We start from the raw sequence: 24,590 nt of genomic DNA, 5'->3' as shown, positions 1-24,590 counted from the left end.
GATTACTAATCACCTGGAAAGTTCGTTGATTTAAGATAGACAACATCCCCACACCATAGGAACACCTAAACTTCTCAAAAATGTTAGGGAAAAATCAGACGAAATCCAAAAAGGTCCATGAGACAAATAGCAAACAAAGCACAAAAATCACCAAGGACGATGTGAAGGATATGTCGAAGTGACCTACTAATGTCATCTTATAAGCTCCAAAAGCGACAGTTCTCTCTGCACCCACAATTGCAAAGAAACTCATCAGAAATCGACTCTTGTTAAACCTTATTATCAGACAAGGCACGCTCAATAACATCATCTTCACAGATCAAAACTTATTCTCACTTCAACATCCTACAAGCATCAAAATGAAAAAGTCCTTGTGAGAATACCTGATAATGCAGAAAAGATTTTCAAAATGAAGAAATCATCACCAGTTATGGTCTGAGCAGCCATTTCTGAAAGAGGTAAATCTCCATCATTTTTTAAAAAATACCAATAGACTATTGACATTGAATATTATAGTAAAATGTAAGTTCCGTTAAGAATTGAGGTACTTTGTGAAAATATTGGTACGTTTAAATGATAGTAAATTATTTGTTATGAATTGTTGTTATTAGTGAATGAAATGTTGTGATATACTGATATTGGTGAAAATTATGTGGGCGTATTTTATTTTTTTATTGCTGTTTGATCGTGGTTAGTATAGAAATGTGATATAAAAACAGTGGTGGGCACATAAAAAATAATACTTACCTTACGTGGGGGTAACGGTGATCATTACGGTCGTTCCCCCAGAGCGAGGCCCATCCATTGCACTGCGGTTGGGTTGACCTTTGCGATCGTCCCAAATGTGGACGACTCGGGCGTGCTATTTCTAAGTGTGGGGTCTGCGTTCGCGCTCACCCCGATAATACAATCAAAATCAGAAATCCTTTCCTACTTCTTCCAAGTACCTCTCACTCGTAGGTCTGTACTCCCTCCGCTTAATCACCCTTAATCTCTGTAATACCAAGAAATAGGCAATTTCTCTCGACCAGTTTATAATCCACTTCAATTCCAACGTTCTGATTGTATCTAATTTGCATGTAAATGTAATCAACGTTTAATCGTGAGGAATTCGTCTAGCTGTCGGCTACAGCTACTGAAAGTGTCTTCTTTCGATATACAGTGTGGACATAAGCCCTGTTACAAAATTTCTGAACTATTTCTTATGATAATATTAAAATAAATTTAATATTTAATTGTCATTATATGATAATGTAATGTATGATTTCTAATTTTTTTTAGAAACAAAAGATGTTAATTTTTAAACAATGTCTGTTGAATTGGAGAGAAGATTAACCATAGATCAACATGAGAATGACGTACGTGCACAAGAAATATTCAAGTTGGGGGAAAAACCTCAAAATCAACAAAATGTTTAAAAAAATGGACGATTTATCATTACGTGGAAAGTTCATTGTTCAAAGATAAACAACGTCCCCACACCTAAAGAACACCTAAACTTATAACAAAAATTAAGGAAAAAACAGACAATATCCAAAAAGATGCATGGGACAAATGGAAAACAAAGCACAAACATCACCAAGAACGATGTGAAGGATATGTCGAAGTGACCTATTAATGTCATCTTATAAGCTCCAAAGGCGACAGTTCTCTCTGCACCCACAATTGCAAAGAAACTCATCAGAAATCGACTCTTATTAAGCCTTATTATCAGACAAGGCACGCTCAATAACATCATCTTCACAGATGAAAAGTTATTCTCACTTCAACATCCCACAAGCATCAAAATGAAAAAAGTCCTTGTGAGAATACCTGATAATGCAGAAAAGATTTTCAAAATGAAGAAATCATCATCAGTGATGGTCTGAGCAGCCATTTCTGAAAGAGGGGAATCTCCATCATTTTTTTTTAAATGCCAAAAGACTATTTTTTTCTTGTTCTTAACAAAGAACGTTACATTGAGGACATTTTAAAATGTGCACTAACCTGATGGTATAATTCTGTATTTGTTGATTGCAAGATGGTGCGACAAGCCAAACCGCTCAAGTAACACAGACAACTTTAGTCCTGGATCAGCAAACAAGAATGGCCTCCCTAATCACGTGATCTTAACGTTCTTGATTATTCTTTGTGGTCAATCATGGAGACTTAATCCTTCTTTACTTCTTGTAACAATATTAAAGTTCTTAAAATAAAATTGAACAAATGATGAGATAAAATGACATTAGATGTTATTCATGCTGGTATAGATAATTTCACCTAAAAGATTTTACCCCTATTTTTCTCAATATCTATTTTCCTACTACCCCTCTCTCTCTCTCTCTCTCTATATATATATATATATATATATATATATATATATATATATATATATATATATATATCCCATATTCGTATTGTTTAATGCCAAGAAAAATAAACTTCTTAAAAATTAATTATTTTTTAAAAGATTAAAACGATTAAAATTCCATTATTTCAAAATGTTCCGTTACTTTCATGTTATGACTCTTAGGCTGTGATCATAGCGTAATATGGTGACGTAAGAGAACACGTGATATAGTTAGTTTTGGAGAGATTCAGAGAGTTGAGGATTGACCACCAGAGCAGACAGACGTCTAGACAAGGGTGGACAGACAGCCTGGAGGGGGCTGTATGAACAGAAAATGTAGAAACTGCAGATCCTGTGAAAACCATTTGAGACAACTGTAATAAATTTATATTATAAAAATATAAAGAATTGTTTTAATGGTTTCACAAATAATAATAGTTGTCTCAATTATATGATGCTGATCGCTTCATGGTTGTCACAGAGCAGCGGGAAGATACAGAAGAACTCTTGAAGAAAAAAGTATGAAGCATATATTATTTTTCTTACATATGAACTGTAAAGATATCCCATGTGATAAGTCTAATACAACATGATTCAGTTTACACGTCAATATCATGTCCTCCTAGCTAAACAACATACATACGATTTATACGTTTATTATTTATTTAAAAGAACAATATCTTACATCCACTAGATAACGCATGACACGTTTTAAAATATCATCTCCTCCAATATAAACCAATATACAACATTACAACATATATTTTTTAATTAATTGTGTTTAAACATTTTTTTAAATATTAAGTTTTAATGTAAACATGACTCTTTTCAACTATTTTATCGCCAGATTAAAAACAATTTGAAAATATTATTGCACAAATATTAAGCATTTCGTAGCCCTCTCATATTTTCTAGTCTCTTTTTACCGAAGAAAATATGGAACCCCCGTAGGTAACCAAACCGTAGGTAACAGTAAAACCGTATTTCATATTTAATATACAAATGTTTATAATATTATTAATCGTTAAACTGTAAATCTTAAAACCTAAAAAAATTATAACAAACATTAATTATTAATTGCAGTTTGAAGAAGATAAACAAAGGTTTTAAAAATTAATTCGCTTCTGCTTTTCCATAGTTCGTATAGTTAACACAAATCTGACGTCACGGACACATGAGGTCCAATCTTCACAATCATTTGGCAGTCCCTAGATATCAGATACATACATCTCTATGGTATAATAATGACCATAAAACAGTATTTTTTTTAATTTACGGACCAATCGGCATTCATCCTTGAATTGTCGACTTTTAACAGTTTTGGGTACGCTGAGAACGAATATCGCATTTATTTATTGCGTGAACGAGTACTTATTCATATTTGAAGACATTCTTTATCCAACGTAATCACTACAGCTTGGCAAGCAAGATGGCCGCCCGTCGTGCATTAGGGTAAGAACACCAAAAAGTGTCAAATGAGCCAAAAAAATGACCACACCCCTCCTTTCACTTTCTTAATTTCATCAATTTGGATATATCACACACAGTTCGCATGATTGGACAAATAATTATTTTTATAATATTATTTTTATAATTATTTTCGCTTCTTGACACAAACCGATTTTTTTTCTGACACCAAATCTGGCCCTCTTGCACTTTAGGTAGACACCGCCAAAACTGGAGGGGGGCAGCCAAGTACTTTTTGACGAACCGTCTTTTAAAAAATCTACTAAAAATCAAGTAATTATCCAATCAATACGAAATTTTCAGCGATTATTTAAAGAATGAACTTTATAACAGTGTACTTATTTTTCATAAACAATATTTATATATCTATATTTTTTTGCTTACAACCCCCCTTGTTTTGAGGGGGTATCAAATATGCTTAAAATAATCATCTGAAACCGAACAAAACATTGTGTTGTTGTAAGGGATGGGATTATAGATTTAAAAAAAAAACTTGTTTGCATACCTTATTTTGATGTCTGAATATGAAAATTTCGATTGTGTTTAATTATCCCACTTTTGAGTTTTGAAGTGTGAAATTCGGTGAATATGTTAAGTAAAATAATTCATTAAAGTTAAGCAAAACAAAAGATTTTTTAATATTTATACGAAAAAAGCCATTTTAAAATCTTTGATAAATAAATTAACAATTTCTTTTTAGCGATGTGAATAATATATGACCATTATTAAATAGGGCATGCTTTGAAGAATCAATACAAAAAACAAATCGATAAATATTGTGCCCTTTGTGTTAAAAATATCATCATTTTTTCGATCCAGTGTGGAAAGGTTTGCCGCCTTTCGACTACGGTGGACCAAACGCGCTGAAATAATTTTTTTTATTATGCTTTAAATTGCCCCCCTTCCTCCACATGTTGGAGCGACTGGCCCCCCACACACATACACATTAAAAACCAAACTCATACAAATGGTAACCCATCTGGTATTCTCCAGCCTCAGCGTTAATAATACATTGAAATTTTCGTCACTGAAAAATAAGTTTTTTTTTGCTTTTTGGTCTTCCGTAGTTTGCTTTTTATCAAGTACAAATGTAAACAGAGTAATCAAATCGACTCGAAGTAATTGGTTGCCTATATGAATAAGTGGAATTATTTGAAATCCAGGTACTTATATTAAAATATTTATGCATATTCTGGAAAATCGCCCTAAATCTTAGTTAGACAAAAAATAAACAAATTAATTCATTCAAAAAACTTTTCTTTTTTTTTTTTTTAAACTATTTATATACGTTTTTTTTGTGCAAAACAAAAACGCCAATTGTTAACTTTTGGGGAAAATGTAACATTTAAAATTTAATTAAAAATAGTAGAGAAAGTTTTATATTATTCTGCTTCCTATATGATAAAATTCAGGATTTTATCTTTTTGGAAAAAAAGTTACTCAGAAATAATAGGTTTTTTTTTTTTTTTTTTTTTTTTACATAACAGAAACATTTCTATGAAAGTATATTAAAATGGAAAAAAGAATATAAATAGATTTCTATGAGTCGTTCTGTTTATTATAATTGATTATTTTGGAAACACCTTTTTTGTTTACAGTTACTGATTTATAAGCTGTTGAAATTGACAGTATTAGAAAACAATTTTTTTAATAAATAAATACATGCATGATAAGAAAGTACTTTTTTTATTTAAAAGTTTTTTTAAGCAACCAAAGATAATTATAACTGATATTGTTCTGATACATATTGTACGCGCTAATATTTAATTTAATATAAAATATAGTTTAAAATAAAAGTAAAATAGTTCACTATCAGTCAGCGATCAAATTGTTACTTAAATGACTAACTTTTAAAAATGCTTCTACATTAATTCTTTTTATACTATTATTAAATGCTTATTAAATTCTTTTACAATAATTTCAATTCTTAAATTATATCTTAACTTTAAAAAAATTAATTCTAAAAATACTATTAATTATTAAATACTTAGTTATTAAATTATTTTCTAATTCTTTTTCAACAATTTCAATTTTTATCAATATTTCATAGTAATGACGTCATAATTTCTCTATCCAATCAAATTGCATTCTTTCAACCGGTGTCAGACGACTGCTGTTCCTTTTCTATCTTCCTAATTTCAATTTGCCTAAACTGAAAGAGGGCCGATTTTTAAAAATCGAAGATTCATATATTTTTTTCATGTTTGTTATAAAGCATGGTTGAATCAATATTGTTTATTGAATTGCAATAAAAATAAAATGTTTAAATGGATTTAATGGGATTAATTTCATACGTGTAAAAAAATACCTACTTTTCACTCCAGGAATTCAATACAAAATGAAAAAAAAAATCGGGATTTTCTTTTGTGTTAAAAACAGAAGAATTCGTTTTGTTTGTTTTGACTTCTTTAGTAAATGGATACAACTTTTTTTCGTGTGAATTAAATTTATTAAAAAATAAAATATATGAAAATATAAAAGAACCAAAATTCAAATATGAAAATCACGATTTAAACGTGCAATTATTTAAAGAAAAAAATCAACAATGAATTTAGATCACCGCAACAACACGGTGTAATCGTTATTTCGTCCCTAGTGTAAACATGTCTGGGAATTAGTAAAGTGTACCGAATTGTTTTCCTATCAAGTTCAGATTATATTTGTCAATGATGAAGAATTGTTGCGATTTCTCCAGTAATGTTCTCTTTTGTGTGTCGAATTCATTAAAAACTAAAATATATGAAAACAGGAAATTCATCATATTATTAAAGACTGAACATTTCATTATTATTTGATTAGTCGAAGCTGAAACCAGTAATCAGAATAATCAAAATAAATATATAAAAATGTGGTTAAATACATTTGTATTAAGAAAATCCGGAGGATTTGTATTTCACTGACCCATAGATCGGGCATTTTCAAAAGTGCACAAAAAACAAGAACACCGACCGACCGATGTATAGGAAAAATTACTTCTTTAAGAAAAGATTTTCTTAGGAATTTACAAATAAGTATTTTAATAATTTGTTTGTTTTATTTCCGAAATATATCGTTTTTAGTCAATTGAAAAATATCTTTAAAAAAAAACAATGCCAAAAAAGATTTATTTGTGAAATAATTTTTTTATTCGTCGAAAAAATATCTTTAAAAATCATTGAAAAAAAAAAGGATTTTTTTGTGAAATATTTTTTTATTCATTGAAAAAATATCGTTAAAAGTAAAAAAAAAAGGAAATGGATTCATTTCTAAAAACATTTTTTTTACTTCATTGAAAAAATATTTTTAAAAGAGTAATTGAAAAAGGAATTAATTTGTAAAACATTTTCTTTTAGTTCATTGAAAAAATATCTTTAAAAAATGGCAGCGTTTTAATAGATGATCAGTGTTCGTTTATTTGGTGTTATAACCGAATGTCGGAATTGTAGAATGAATAGTTCTCATCCAATCAGCGGCGACGGATATTTAACAGGTAGACATCATTTTTGTCCGATTAAAGAGGTAGGATTATGCGTACGTTTTAGAAATGTGCAGTAAGTTAATGACGGTTAATACCCAGGAAAAGCATGTAAAAGTATAAAAGTACTTGGTGTAAAATGGTGTCGTAAAAGTAGTCGGTAAAGTGAGGGTGACATTTTATCTACTTACTCTTTAAATTAGAACGATGAGGGTCATGGCGCTCCTCGGACTAAATGTAATTTTTTAATATAACGAAATAATGTGTATGTAATTGCAGTCGTTAGTTATATTGTGAAGGGGTCCTGTCAAAGGTCACCAAGGTAACGTAATGGCTAAGGACGTAAACATAGTAAGTTTTTATGTGCCATCTCTTGTTGTCCAGAGAGGGGAATTGAGTCTCTTATTATATACAAGAAGATAATGAGCCTGCAGGTTATGTTCTCCAGCAGTCACAGCACTGTAAGAGGCGATAAATTGTTTTATCTGTAACAATTTTTCTGCAAAAAATCGGTCGATTCTAGAGCTTCAGTTTTCAACACGTTGTCTTGTTTTGTGCTCAGGACGCCCGTTGTTATTGCAATTGAGAGACTCCTAATTTAGAGTTATGAAGCTTAAGATATCTGGTTAATCTCCAGACAGAGGGTGCTGTATGTTACAATGTTGAATAGCAGCAGTAACTCTTTATTTCGGTCGTTGTAATTCTCGTAGTTTGACATTTGACAACTGAGCTCTTCTCTACATTTCCATACTCTGCACTTATTGACCATCTGCTTCCGCATTTCTAAGGTTATTGTCCAGTAGGTTTGCCATTGATAGTAACGAGAAAGAACCAGTGAGTGACGGTGTGATAATAACGAAAAAGATAAAGTGAGTCTTTGCCATTGATGGAAACGAGTGACGGTTTGAGAGTTTTACGTTATTAACTGTTGATGAGAAGGAACGTATATGGGAGTCAATTCACAAATAATATAATGGTTGTAAGTGATGAGATGGCATGGTTAAAACTGTTCAAATGAATTAACAAATGAATGGAAGTGTAGTTTAAGATGTGTTTCTGATGCATCGTTGAATGAAGCCAATTGTGATTCTCTTTTTTAATTATGAGAGTTGATATTTGTGTTTTTATTGAAAACAAAGAGACTTTCGTCGCCGACAGTTTATTTTGGGGTCGAACCAGTGAATTATTTTCCTTTGCAGTGACATCGCTTTCTTTTCTTTAATTTTCTCAGCCAGGATTTTATTTTATTTGCTACAAATTTGGAGTAGTGATAGCAAAAAACTTTCTTTTGATAAAAAATCCATGGGTTCTATGAATTCTTAATTCTCTATTTTTTGTTGCTACAAATGATAGAAATACATGGATCTGCACAGATTTTATATAGACTTTATATCTAAAACGCATTTCTGTCTTTTATCTTGGGGGCAGCATTTGTTTGTATTTTTTCATGTTATTTTTATACATGATGTTTTTTTATTAATAGGTGTGAGAATTATCTACATTGCAGGCTCCGACAATAAGCAATTTCTTTTGATAAAAATCCATGGGTTTTATGAGTTATAAATTTTCCATTCTTTGTTGCTACAAATGATGGAGATACACGGATCTGCATAGATTTTATCAAGACTTTATATTTGAAATCGTCTCATTTCTGTCTTTTATCTTATCTGCCGGCATTATTTTGTATTTTTTCATATTATTTTATATGGATATCTTATGGTTAACGACGTTTTGATCAATAGCTGACTTTATAATGAGCATTATCCGCATTGAAAATCCCCCCAGAAACCTATAAAGAAATTCTGAAGACGTCCGAGGACAATGTTAAGTTAGCATTTAAGTTATTTCAAGTAAGCATTTATTTGTTCAGAAAATTTTTTTTTGTTTCAATAAATATGATGTATAAGAACAATAATAAACTCATTGTTTACAAGATTAACAAGTGTGAGTTCTGAAATGTGTAGAAAGATTTTGTTTACGAGAATTTTAATATTAACATTGTTCACATGAATCTAACTTTCACATTTTATGGTGTCTCATATGTTTTGTTAGACCTCGTTTAGTAAAACATGAATATACACATTTATTACAAGAATATGGGTTTCCCCTAATGTGTAATTTCATGTGCCTCGTAAGTTGTTGTTTCTGTGCACATGAATAATCACATAGTCCACAAGAATATGGTTTTTCTCCAGTGTGAGTTATAATATGTTTATCTAGATTTGCTTTTTGTGAAAATGAATAATCACATATTTCACAAGAATATGGCTTTTCTCCAGTGTGAGTTCTTACGTGTATCACTAGATTTGATTGAGTTGAAAATGAATATTGACATTGTCCACAAGAATATGGTCTTTCTCCAGTGTGAGTTCTTACGTGACTCACTAGATTTGATTTAGTTGAAAATGAACATTGACATTGTCCACAAGAAAATGGTCTTTCTCCAGTGTGAGTTCTTACGTGACTCTCTAGTTTTGATGGAGTTAAACATGAATATGTACATTGTTTACAAGAATATGGCTTTTCTCCAGTGTTAGTTCTGATATGCTTCGCTAGATTTGGTTTCTCAGGACGGGAATATTCCAATTGTTCCCAGGAATATAGCTTTTCTCCAGTGTGTGTACTCATATGCCTCGCTGGATTTGGTTTCTCAGAACGTGAATATTCCCATTTTTCCCAAGGAGATGGCTTTTCCTCAGTGTGAGTACTCATATGGATCGGTAGATTTGGTTTCTCAGAACAGACATATTCCCGTTGTTCCCAAGAATACGACTTTTCCTCAGTGTGAGTACTCATATGCATCGGTTGATTTGAATGATCAGAACGTGGATATGTATATTGTTCCCGGGAATATGGATTTTCTCCAGTCTGAGTACTCATATGCATCGGTAGATTTGGTTTCTGTGAACTTGAATATTGGTATTGTTCACGAGAATATGGCTTTTCTCTAGCGTAAGTATTCATATGCATTACTAGATTTGGTTTCTCAGAACGTGAATATTGATGTTGTTCACGAGAAATCGGCTTTTCCCCAGTGTGAGTACTCATATGCATCGCTAGATTTGGGTTCTCAGAACGTGAATACTCCCATTCGTCCCAAGGGTATGGCTTTTCCTCAGTGTGAGTACTCATATGGATCGGTAGATTTGGGTTCTCAGAACAGACATATTCCCCTTGTTCCCAAGAATACGACTTTTCTTCAGTGTGAGTACTCATATGCATCGGTAGATTTGGTTTATTAGAACGTTTATATTGACACTGTTCCCAAGAATATAGCTTTTCTCCAGTGTTAGTACTCATATGTATCGCTACATTTCGTTCTTTAGATTTGGTTTCTCCAGAAAGAGTTCTTACAGGCTTCTCTAGATTTGATAATCGAGAACAAACAATTTAACAACAATCCTTATGTTTTACTGAATTTGATTCATCAGAATAAAACATTTCACACGAATCCTCAGCTTTGTCATATATCGCATTAGATTTTATTTCTTAGAAAAAATCGATGCACACATTGTACAAAAATAAGAGTTTTCTTTTGTGTGGCTCATATGTTGCACTAGATGTATTTTTTAAGAAGAGGAAAATTCACATACTAGTTCAGATTCAACAAAAGCGTTCAAGCAGGAACATCTGCAAAGAAAACATATTAATTTATTTCATTTATTGCCAATATTATTTTAAGTGATTTTTGTAATAAAATATTTTTAATGTTTATCGTTATGGAATTTGTTTGACTCTTTATGAAAATTATTTAGAGATTTCACATTCATGCTGATACAATCATAACTATGATTAATATATTTTATATTGATACAATCATAACTATGATGAATATCTTTTATATTGATACAATCATAACTATGATGAATATATTTTATATTGATACAATCATAACTATGATGAATATATTTTATCTTGATACAATCATAACTATGATGAATATATTTTATATTGATACAATCGTAACTATGATGAATATCTTTTATATTGATACAATCGTAACTATGATGAATATCTTTTATATTGATACAATCATGATGTTTAAGAAAAATCACTTAAATTATTATAATCATAAAATTTCTGATTGTTTTGTTTTTGTTTTTGCTTTTCATCATATCTAAGAGCTGATCGGTCTCTTGATTGAATGTACCCTCATTCTTGAACAGGAGACTTCAGTAATCATCAGATGATGCTTTTCTTGTGATTATTATGACATGTTTGCTTTTTTATTCTTACCCTCTTTATTCTGTCCCATAAACTAAACTGAACAGCTTATCTTATCAGCAATGGTCAGCAGGTTGATTTTATATTGATACAATCATAACTACGATGAATATTTCAGACTTTCTTTGTGAAAATTTGAAATATTTTAATATTCTAATAATATTCATCAGCTATAAACGAATAGCTCCACTCTGCTGCTTTGTTGATTCTTAACTAAAGGCAAGGTAAAAAGAGTCAGAGTAAATCCTGACAAAACATCCGGTTTGGAGTTTCTTCATTGTCTGACTTTATAGCCACAATACAACCGTTGATTACGACATGTTCAAAGGTGAATTATAATGTAAAAACAATAAACATGCTATGACACACACACTAATATATATATATATATATATATATATTCAAACTAGCTGCTTAATGACAATCCCATATAAAGTTATCTCATATATAAAACAATCCCATATAAAGTTATCACATATATAAAACTGCTTCACTGAAGTCTAAATCGGGTGAACCCATACTAGACAAAGTTAAACAGCTAGACAGCTGGGTTGAACACTACTCCGAGCTTTACTCCAGGGAAAACATGGTACATCAGTCTGCTCTGGATGCCATTGATCGTCTACCACTGATGCATGAGCTCGATGAGGAGCCTTCCATAGAAGAACTATCCTAGGCAATAGACAGACTGCCATCAGGAAAAGCCTCAGGAAAGGACTATATTCCAGCAGAGGTCTTAAAAAGTGGAAAGGCTAGCCTGCTTGAGCCCCTCCATAGTCTTCTGATACAGTGTTGGAGAGAAGGCTCAGTGCCTCAGGGCATGAGAGACGCAAATATCATCACTCTCTACAAACACAAAGGGGACCACGGTGACTGCAACAACTACCGCGGTATCTCACTGTTGAGTTTCGTTGGCAAGCTATTCGCACGTATAGTATTACTGCGACTAAACGTTCTTGCCGACCGAATCTACCCAGAATCTCAATGCGGTTTTCGTTCAGAGAGATCAACAATCGATATGATCTTCTCCCTACGCCAACTGCAAGAGAAGTGCAGAGAGCAAAACCAGCCTCTGTATGTTGCCTTCAGAGACCTAACCAAGGCATTCGATCTCGTGAGCAGAGATGGACTATTCAAAATTCTCCCACTGATCGGATGCCCACCAAAACTCCTCAGCATCATAAGATCCTTTCATGATGGCATGAGGAGCACTGCGCAATTTAATGGTGGCATGTCTGCTGAGTTCGGGGTGAGGAGTGGTGTCAAACAGGGTTGTGTGTTGGCCCCAACACTCTTCGGCATCTTCTTCTCCCTACTCCTGGAGCATGCTTTCAAGAACACAACGGATGGTATCTGCTTGCACTCCAGGTCAGATGGTGGTCTCTTCAACATCGCCAGACTCCGCTCCAGGACAAAGACCAGGACAGTTCGGATAAGAGACATGCTGTTTGCCGATGATGCAGCTATAGCATCGCATCAGGAAGATGGTCTTCAAAGACTGATGGAAAGGTTTGCTAATGCTTGCAGCCTGTTCAGTCTCACCATCAGCCAGAAGAAAACTCAAGTCATGGGACAAGCAACCGCCTCCCCACCCAGCATCACAATCCAAGACACACCACTAGAGGTCGTACGCCAGTTTCAATATCTAGGCTCCACTACTTCAGACACCCTCTCATTGGACGTGGAGCTAAACAAAAGGATTGGAAAGGCATCTACAACCCTCTCTAAACTAACTAAAAGAGTCTGGGAAAACAGGCACCTTACCACCTCCACCAAGATGACCGTCTATAGAGCGTGCATCAGTGTTCTACTGTATGGGAGTGAATCCTGGACTACATACTCAACACAAGAGAGGAAACTCCAGGTCTTCCATATGAGGTGTATACGTAGGATACTTGGTATCACATGGCAGGACAGAGTGAGTAATACTGATGTTCTGCAGAGAGCGGGCATCCCATCCATTTACTCCCTACTGCGTGAGCGACGTCTTCGCTGGCTGGGCCATGTGCGCAGGATGGATGATGGGCGCATCCCTAAAGACCTTCTCTATGGCGAGTTTGCCTCAGGCTCAAGAAAGAGGGGGCGACCCCACCTTCGCTACAGGGATGTCTGCAAGCGTGACATGAAGGCTCTCTCGGTGGACCGGAATACATGGGAAGCCTCTGCAGCTGACAGAACTGCCTGGAGGAAAATGATACGCCAGGGGATTATCATCAGCGAGAGGACCCTCCATGTTGAAAATGCTGCAAAGAGAGCTAGGAGAAGAGCGAGTGTACAGGCGGAACAGCCGGACGAAGCGGCAAATTGCATAACAACCTTCGTATGTCAAGGCTGTGGCAGACTATGCAAATCAAGAATTGGTCTCTACAGTCACACAAAAGGATGCAAACAGGCAACATCTTAATACGGCGCTGATCCATAGTCGTTTCGACTGACGGATGCCACACATATATGGGAGATAACTTTATATGGGATTGTAATTAAGAAAATAAAGTTTGAATTAATTTTTTAATTAGGCGAAGACCAGTAATACAAAATAAAGCAAAATTAAGATAGAAACGTAGGGGGGGGGTCGATAAATTGGTAAATATTGAAGATAAAATGTCATCTATATTATATATATATATATATATATAAATATATATATATATATATATATATATATATATATTAATCATTGTATAAAAACAAGATTAAACATAATTATGAAGCACATTATATATATGTATTTGGGGGTAAAAAGTTACGTATGGTCAACTATCTGTTTGAGTCAATGAGACTTCCATAGAACACCCTGACCCCATCGACGCCACAAAGAAAAAGGAATTATATATATATATATATATATATATATATATATTTATATATATATATATATATATATATATATATATATATATATATATATATATATACAAAATATAAGTGAGAAATAAAAGTGAAATTGCAATTAAAAAGATGATGTTAGTATTATTAATTTAATAGAAAATAAAATAAAATTAAGATAGAAACGCAGGGACTTTCGATAAATTGGTATATATATATATATATATATATATATATATATATATATATGTATGTATGTATGTGTGTGTGTGTGTGTACACACCCAATATAATAAGTTTAAAATAAAATGAGATTGTCATTAAAAGTTAATGTTAGAATTATCAATTTAAATTTAGGCTAAGACCAGTAATACAGAATTAAAAAAAAAGAAAAATTCAGATGGAAACGATAGATTGGTAAAAACTGACTATAAAAAGTTATCTCCCTTTCATAGCTAATGTACAAGAAAGATTAAAATTGAAAAAAAGAAAAGAATAAAAAGAATTTTCATCAAATGATTAACATAACCAGCAGAGGATGAAGAATATTTTATGTTCCCAGTCGTTAAATTCGTATTTATCATTATGCAGCCAGTTCTCGATTGATAATCATTCAATAAAAAATGTTGTTTTAATTCGAAAAATGTTTCATTTAAATTATTAATTTGTTGTTGACTCTTCAATGTTATTTTAATTCAATAAATGTTTCATTTAAATTATTAATTTGTTGTTGACCCTCCAATGTTGTTTTAATTCGAAAAATGTTTCATTTAAATTATTCATCCCTTCTGAAAAAATTACTTGAGTATTACTGCATTATTAAACAAAACAACTTTAATCGTGATAACAAGTGCAAAATTGCCGCCATCTTGTTTAAATCAAAACGCAAAATTATCCCCCTTTTGAGCCCTCCTGTATTACGACCGTTTTTTTCCAAATCCATGTTCTATTTTCTTTAATAATTTTTACCCTTATCGATTTTCGTAATTTTGGGATATAATCAGTGGCGGCTCGTGCCTGCGGAACTGCAGCACTAGGTGTATCAAAATTTTTGTAGGAATCTTTGACACCCCTAACACGAACTGCAAATAAAATATTAAAAAAAACTCGTAATTTCTCTTTTAAAGGTGGGTTGTTTATTTTCTTTATGGATTATACTTCCAAAATAAACTACTAAAGTTGTATAAAAAGTAATAGAAATATATTTTTAAAAAATAGTAATGAAATTAATTGAATGTTACGAGTTCAGTATTTTTCAATTTTTAAACTTTAAAAATCTATCAAAATGTTTCTATTGATTCTATTTTTACAATATTTTCAGGGTCACTGTGAAATTTTATGCTCTTTCTAATAAACCGAATATAATATTTTAGACAAACATTTTTTTTTAATTCACAGCCCCCCCCCCATTTTCAAATGTCTATTAAAAAGTAAATAATGTACCAAAGTTTTATATATCACAAATTGAAGATAAAAGATCAATAAATAATATATTCAAATTTAAAACAAAAAAAGTAGTGTTTTTAGAAACTCACATGTAAAGTTAGAAGTTTAAAACCCTTAAAAACACGGTGTTTGTTTTATAAGCTTCATAAGATAGCGGGTGGAATTATTCAATAGTTTTCACGAAATTTCTGACACTTTTACTGCAGCACCTCCAAGTCATTTCTACTCAATATTCTGGATATACGTTTATTTTTTCTTTCTACGTGATCATTGTTTTACGGTACGTCTTAGATGAAAAATACTTGAACGCTTTTGGCGATTCTTTATTCCAGAAAACCAAACCGCTTATGGGATATCAAAATGTATTCTACAACAATTAGATATAATCCTTTAAGGGAATCGCCAAACACTGATAGCTCAGACATTTGATGGTGCTAATGTCATGAAAGGCAAAAAGCCGGGTTCAGGCGAAAATAAAAGCAGTTTATAGTAATGCACATTTCACTCACTGTTATGCGCATCAACTTAATTTAATGAGAAATGCAGAAAGCATTACACGAAACGATATAATATTCCGACTTTCTTTTCTAGATCACCACACACAGCGTCTGCCCATTCTCAAGAAGCATCTGGATGTAAGCATTCCACTTCCATCCGCCACAAGGTGGAACTTTAACATACATAGAGTTCATGTAAATGTTCAAGCATTAAAAACTGTCACTGAAATTCAGTCAACATCATATGTAGATGAGACCGTTGCAGAAGCGACAGGAATTCTGAAATATTTGAACGAGTAAATAGTCATATTTTGGTTTGAGCTATTTCAAAAATGTTGAAATTGGTTCTCAGGAAATTAGCATATATAAAGTCAACGAATACATAACAAATTTCAAAACTGCTATTTTAGAGATAAGAAACACCAAATACTGTGAAAACCCTTAAATCAGTCAAGGGCGAAGCTAAAGAACTGTGTGACTATATATCTGTTGATATAACGGTCAGATATTCTTCAACTAAACATTTAATACTTGCTAAATTGTTTTACAAGAAAAGCTTTGGTAGTTCTAAGAAAAAAGTTCTAACTGAAGCATATCCCATGATTGACAAAGAAAAGTTTGAAACTGAGCTAGAAATATTTTATAATGAGTCAGATATCCATGAGTATTGCAAAGTAACTGATCTCCTGAAATTTATTTTGGAAAACAATTTAAACGATGTTCTTAGCGAAATCACAAAACTCATAAATATTATCTTGACAATTCCCATGACTACAGAGGTAGGACGTTGTTTTTCAACTCTGAAAAGAGTAAAAACTTTTCTAAGGAGCACCATGGGTTGCGAAAGACTAAATGCACTTGCAGTGCTTTCATTTGAAAAAAAAAAGTTCAGCAGTCATTCAGAAGTTAAGGAGAAAATTATCAATCTTTTCTCACAAATTAAAACAAGAAGAATGGAGTTTACTTTCAAATGAATGTAATAAGTAAAATATTTACATCTATTTAGGATTCCTTTAAGTTATTGTATTTTTATACGTGTGCATACGTATAAATTATGTATATTTTCTATGTTTGTTTTATTTTTACACAATATAAAAACAACAGGTATTTTTTTAAAACAGCACCCCCACTAATCTTAGACAGTAGCCGCCACTGTGATTATATATATGTATATATATATATATATATATATATATATATATATATATATATATATACATACATAAAGAGGCTTTGCAAATTCTTTTAACCAAACATAAAATATTAATATGATTTTTTTTTTATTTATGTTTCATAAAATTCTAAATTTCTTTAACCAAACTTAATTAAAATATATTTATGAATGATTTTTCCGACAGGTTTTGGGGAAATGAGTTTTTTTTCGTGTTTTCACTCAAATGTCAATGTTAATCGTTATTTAAAATTTAAACAGATTAGAGATCCCGTTAAATATATCTCCTCCCCGCCAAAGCCGTTCGGAATTTTATAAAGTATATTTTTTATGCACGTAATAGTTTGTAAAAAGTTAAGATATGACATATTTTCTTCGTGTGTCTAATAAAGTTTTTAATATAAAGTTTGTAATGTAAACGAAAAACAGAACACCTAGTTTTTTATTAAAAATAAAATTAACATTGGCGTTTAAATAAAACATTAAAAAATCTCGTTTCAAAAACAGCCGTCAATTGGATTAATTTCTCCTCAACATCATAATTTTTACCGACTCGAAGACACGTTGGAAATGTAAAGCTTCAAGAAATCCAAATCAAGCATTACTTATGTTCGTAAAACACAAGTTAAAAAATTGTTTACAAAAGTTTCACGTTTTATTTTATGCCAATTAGTTAATTTGTTTTACAATAAAAACGGATGTTCAGACTACTATTTGTTTCATGTGATGTTTTCACGAAACGAAAATATGTTCCAAACATCACGTACATTTTTCAAATAGTTTTATTTTTAAATAAGAACATCACATTTAATAGGTGTTGTAGAAATTATCTATGATCCTCTACTAAAAATACCAGTAAAGAAAGATAACTCAACAATAAGCCGTGCTTATTGGCTTTATATTGTGATGCCTGCGAATTCCCATTAATCGCCTAAGATAGTTTTCCCTAAAATATTTTAACTACCTTATACATTTACATGACTTTTAAAATATGATAAATTCGTTTCGTTATGGCTATGTACACCAGAAAGATTTTTCGGTGTTTGTTTATATTAATGATATTTTTAATAAACGCATTTCAAATGAAAACATGACAACTACTAATCATGTCGAAATTAGAATGAATTAAAAAAAAATATATGTCAAATTAACCTATAGAAAATAATTACAAGAAAATATAAAGTGTTTGTGTAGATTCGTAATCGTTTAAACCCAACGCATTTCAGGTGAAATCATTATGTCAAAATTAACATATGTTTAAAAAATTTTACTCATAATGATCCAGTAAATGTGCTAGATGCATTTTAAACAAAAAATCGTCCATAATTACGTTCTGTTTAAAAAAGTTTAGGCCTTAATTTAAGTCAATGTAAGTCAAGTGAAATAAACCAGTTTTTCATATTTTTTTCAGAAGTTCCAACTTTTCTGTTGGAACTTCTGCAGTTTATGAACCGTTTTTGGGGTTTTTTTTTTAGATGGGAGTTAAATTCAAATTTATAGTATTTATTGTTAGTTTAAGTTCGAAATGGGCCCTTTCCTCTTGGGGTTCTTAATAACGGTATTATTTCGATTTACAATTGAACAAATTGTTTCGTAATGTTTTTAATTTATATATATATATATATATTTATATATATATATATATATATATATATCATTTTTAAATGTTTTCATAAACAGCATTTTTCAGGATTAAAAAATTCATAAATATACTTTTTTATACCTCATGAACGAATTGTTTTTTCGTACGACGGCATCATTAATTTCAGTAATATATATATATACATAGATTCCTTCAGTACATGCGAACGCGATGTGATACGACACCCCACTACGCCCGATCGCACGCGAACATATCATGTGAGAAAACATTACCGAATGTGGTGAAATGGCACAAAATAGTCCCAAGTTCTAAGGGTTCATACCATGCAAACGGTAAATTTGCGGCGGGTTTGATTATCAGATACGTTGTCAGCGACCTCGAATGCCCCTAAAAAACAAATTAGAGTGGTCGGTGTTCTGTTGTAACGCAAGGTAACATTTACCGTAAATAATTTGAAATAAGGTTTGAAATATGTTTATAGTAATTATTACCTTTCAGATTAGCAAAACAATATTTTCAGTAATTTTACGAAAAACCTTTAAATAAATTCATTTTCTTTTATTGGCCAAATATTCCTAATATACTATTAAGCATGAAATACTTTGACGAATCGATACAAAAAAAAAAGAATTAGTAACTGCGCATTTTGCTAAAAATACGATAATTTATTCCAACAATTCCTTGTTACTTAATATCAATTCAGCTGTGGTCGACTACAGATGCTAAAAATAGTTGTTCTGTATTAACAAACAGTTGTTATCTCCTCCTTTTCCAAAATTACGAACATGCCTGCACAATGCAAATTGCCAAGAAACTAGGAAAAGGGACCGAAAGTTAATTCCCCCCCCCCCGTAGTGTTTTTCTTTAATCTGTTTTCAAAATATAATTTCCGGATTAAAAATTCATAATATACTTTTTTTGTACACCTCATAGTACTGCCGTATTCCATATAATATATTTTTGAATTCATTGTTTTTCATACTACGGTGCCATTAATTTCTGTTAAAATACTATATTTTTCTTCAGTGTATGCAGAATACAGACCGTGCTATTTTCGTTAGGATTTTCGGCAGTCTTGCTGTTAATCGCGAGAGAAAAGTGTAAAAATAAGTTGTTTTTTTTTCTGTATAAAGTCGTTTTTATGATGGAATGAAATTTGGCCCGTAGCGTACTTTTTGGCGAGCTGGCGTCCCAGAAAAGAATCACCGGGTAGGGGAATCTAGCTAACAATTTTTAACTTAAACTAACAATAAATACTATAAATTTGAAGTTAACCTGAAACTCTTATCTAAAAAAAAAAAAAAACGGTTCGTAAACTGCAGAAGTTCCAACAGAAAAGTTTAATTTGTGCTTTTATTTTTTGCTTAACAATATACGGTAAAAATTGAATTTAACTTAAACATCCAGCAGTCTTGCAGTTAAGTCCCGGCAAATTTCGACAACTCTTGAAGGGTCACATCAGTATTTTACACCGTCAAATCACGAATATTACGAATTATTAGCTTTAAAATAAAAATAAAATTTTTAAAGTTTTAAAAAATATGTAATTAATATAAAAAAAATATTTAAATATTGGAAGTAAGCACTTGATTAAATAAAGTAAATGAACAAAGTATACATTTTTATCTATTCATAACTATTTATTTAACAGAAAAATGAAAAAAAATTTCAGAAAGTGTATTATTGTCTTAACAGAAAAACGAACAAAATAAAATCTGAAGTAATGAACCACGTAACAAAATATGAATTTATACAAAATAAAAACAACTTTTAAAATTAAACATTTCTTAAAATGTTGTCGTCTTATGCTTTAATAATTCGTCGAAATTTTATTAATTATATATTTTATATTAATTATTTTTTTTATTTTTAAACTAATAATTCGTGATTTGACGGTGTAAAATACTGATGTGACCCTTCTAGAGTTGCCGGGACTTAATTGCAAGACTGCTTGATTTTCAACTTACATTCAATTTTCATTCATTTTTCACAGTATATTGTTAAGCAAAAAAAAAAAATTAAACTTTTCTGTTGGAACTTCTGCAGTATACGAACCGTGTTTATTTTTTCAGGTTAAATTCCAATTTATAGTATTTATTGTTAGTTTAAGTTCAAAATAGTTGGAGTCCCCTACCTGTTTTGGTTGGGTTTCTAAATAATAACGTTATTATTACAATTTACAATTGAACAAATTGTTTCGTAGTATTTTTCTCGAGTTATATAACAGTAAAATCATTTACAAATGTTTACATAAATAGCATTTTTCAGTAATGCCGTATTTTACATAAGATATTCCTGAATTCATTGTTTTTCATACGACGCCGCCATTAAATTCTTAAAAACAAAATACAGCAAAGTGAGGGCATGAAATGTTTGAGACAAAAAAAAAAAAACAAAAAAAAAAAAACGCGCGTTATTTCAAATGTTTATCTCTTTCGGTCGACCTAGACGAGAGGATCCAAAATGGCCGACCAGGACCGAGATATGACACGTGCCGTTGTTTCCTTAATAAATTATTTCAGTTAGAGCCGATGAATTGTCAGATATTTTTTTTTTTTTTTTTTTTTTTTACTTCGTTTTGTTTTGGTAAGGTTTCATTATTATTTAACATTTATTTGTGTGTAAGTTGCTATTTATTAGTATAAGCTCGAGCCGTTGTTTCCTTAATAAATTATTTCAGCTAGAGCCGATGAATTGTCAGATTTTTTTTTTTTTTTTACTTCGTTTTGTTTTGGTAAGGTTTCATTATTATTTAACATTTATTAATACATGAGATATTTCTTCCTAACTGAAATAATTTATTAAGGAAACAACGGCACGTGTCGTATCTCAGTCCTGGTCGGCCATTTTGGATCCTCTCGTCTAGGTCGACCTCTCTTTCTTATTAGTACGTTTTGTTTTTCAGAACTTATTTTAAAAAAATGAAATTATGAATTATGGAGAGTGTGTTGTAAATATTCTGTACTTTCACCTAACAATTTAAAAGCGATACCGTAAAACTTGAATTTCTGGATTAGATAATTCTAAAAACGCTATGGAGTTCAGTTCATCGAATTCCCTTATAAACAATTTTGGTCGCAAAGAGAACGACAATAATAGTAAAAAAATGTTCCTTCCTTTTCTTTTTAAATGTAATTTATAAGTAAATAAAGAACCTATTCTAATCTTTAAAATCCATAATCCAACGAAATGGTCAATTGCTTTTTAACGCATAACCCCGTCCCTTTTTATTAATATTGGAGGATTGTCAATATAACTCATCGTGTTCTTTATTTACTTTTATTAAATCCAATTTTGAAGTTTTCTGTAAAAATTCCTGCTCATTAGTGTGTCAACTATCTTGCTTGCTAGAACCTCGACGATGACGTCGTTTTGCAGCTGAAAGACCATTTATTACGATGGTCGTGCTTTTTTACCTACCTGGATAGTTTTTTTTGTTGTTTGTGTGTGTGTGTGTGTGTGTGTGTTAACATGTTTGAAAGCGTCTATTTAATTAAAAACACAAGTAATGGCGAGTTGGTAAGTTAGAACGACAAGATAGCCGACATTCAAACATTCAACTGGGAAGTCTCGATAATCACTTCAATCATGAAAACACAAACTACACAGACATTTATACTTGTCGGCCATGTTTTCTTTTTAACTTTGCAATTCGACATTACTTTATTTTCGAAATAAAACTTTAAAATAAAAAAGTCTACTTGTTATATATTTGATTTTTTAAAATCGTTGTTTGTTTTCTTCTCAGCTAATAAATATTTTTAGAAACTTTCATATTTTTTAAGAATTAGAAACATTTATTCCGAATCTTTTTTACAGATTACATTGCCTTTTACTTATTATAGGATGTTCAGGTTGAATTCAATTCTTATGGTTTTTGTTGTTTATTAAATTTTATATGAAACTACAGATTATTATTTTATGTTCCCGCTCACCATGTTAAGCATGGGTTTCTGAATAATAGCGTTACTATTTTAGCACGGTCCGTATTTTGTATAAGCATCAAAAAGTTAAATTATAATTTAATCTGAAAGGAGAAAAAGGTTTGTTAAATAAATGTTTGTTCAATTCTGGATCCATTTATAAAACAAATAAATGTTTGGTGCTAATGCAGAGAGTGATCCACGCTATTTTTTAATCGTATTTCCACGTTTAATTAAAGTTTTATGATATGTTTTTTATTCAATCGTAAGGTTAAAGTACAGAATAGGTACAAAACACCCTCCCCATGTTAAGAATGGCTTTTTAAATAATAACGTTATTATTTCAGCACGGATCACTCTCTACATGAGTACCAAATTTTTAGTTTCAGAAGAAAATTAAAAATAAAAATAAATATTTTTTTAGATAGTAAATTGGTTTCTATAAATTCCTGTACACAATTTTGGAGGAACCGATTTAAAATATTGAACGTTAAAATGACTTCACAGTCGACAGTCATTTAAAGTGAAAAAACTACATTTTACCATTTCAATTTCTTTACCGTTTAAATTTCTTTAAACAAAACTGATCCGCTAAAGAGGAAATCGAGACGTTCATAGAAATAAAAAAAAACACTGACGTAAAATGCATTGCATTGTTAAAAGTAATAAAATATCGAAAAACAATCTTACCTTTCGTTGTAAACAATTGAATACGAAAACGACAATAAAAAATTTGGATGATTTCTTTTTTGTTTATGTCAAAAATTGAAAATTTGGTCAATTTGTAGGGATTTCTTTACAAAATTAATACAATTTCAAATGTCCAATTCATTAAGAAATCCAAGAATGAATGAATAGTGAAAAAGTTAAAAATTAAAAACTCAAAAACCCGATTCAAACGTAGATTTAAAAAATGGATGAACAAAAAATGAAAGTTTAAAATGAAAATATATGAAGATTAAAAAAGATTAAAAAAATAAAAAGATAAAACGTTATAATGAAACGTTGTAAATTTTTAAATGTCCGTTAATTACGTGTTAGAAAACGTTTTCCTATCAACGTATTGTACATTCATAAGACTAAAAAAATTAAAAATGAGAAAAAGAATAACACTAAGATATCTTTGTTCTGCGTTACTTATATGCTAACGCCCAAGAACAGTTTATATTAATGTTTAAATGAATGTATATTATGCAAATATATATTATGTAAATATTTCTGTATTTCAATTAAAGTAGCGTGTATATATATATATATATATATATATATATATATATATATATATATATGTGTGTGTGTGTGTGTGTGTGTGTGTGTGTGTGTGTATTTAAATGTATGTATATTTAAATATATGTATATTTAAATATATATATATTTAAAGATATATATATATCTTTATATATATATATATCTATCTTTAATATATATGTGTATATATCTTAAGACATATATCTATATCTTTATATATATATATATATATGTTAAAATATATAGTTATTATATATTCAGATATACTGCATAAATACTTTACATAATATATATTATGCAAATATATATTATGTAAATATATCTGTATTTCAATTAAAGTAGCGTATATATGTATACATGTATATTTAAATATATATATATATATATCTTTAATATATATGTG

At 30.7% G+C, this 24,590-nt stretch overlaps 1 protein-coding gene and 1 non-coding gene across 2 annotated transcripts; one reads left to right on the top strand and one right to left on the bottom strand.

Moving 5' to 3' along the window:
• The first annotated feature begins 739 nt into the window (after positions 1 to 739).
• LOC145271529 (U1 spliceosomal RNA) lies at positions 740 to 902 on the top strand. The gene has a single exon (XR_013865940.1). It is a non-coding gene; the product is annotated as a U1 spliceosomal RNA (small nuclear RNA).
• Positions 903 to 8,949: 8,047 nt separating this feature from the next.
• On the bottom strand, positions 8,950 to 24,037 carry LOC145271373 (uncharacterized). Its single transcript, XM_080126915.1, has 2 exons — positions 23,630 to 24,037; positions 8,950 to 10,880 (listed from the first exon to the last, which is right to left on the bottom strand). Exon 2 carries the CDS (start codon positions 10,548 to 10,550, stop codon positions 9,270 to 9,272), a length of 1,281 nt encoding a protein of 426 aa, XP_079983041.1. The 5' UTR covers positions 10,551 to 10,880; positions 23,630 to 24,037; the 3' UTR covers positions 8,950 to 9,269.
• Between the last annotated feature and the right edge of the window lie 553 nt (positions 24,038 to 24,590).

This window comes from Euprymna scolopes, chromosome 46, assembly GCF_053919585.1.
Source record: "Euprymna scolopes isolate OS-2025 chromosome 46, ASM5391958v1, whole genome shotgun sequence".
In the NCBI taxonomy this organism is placed as follows: Eukaryota; Metazoa; Mollusca; class Cephalopoda; order Sepiida; family Sepiolidae; genus Euprymna; species Euprymna scolopes.
The sequence above is the reverse complement of the archived record's forward strand: the minus strand, read 5'-3'. Positions and strand labels throughout refer to the sequence as shown.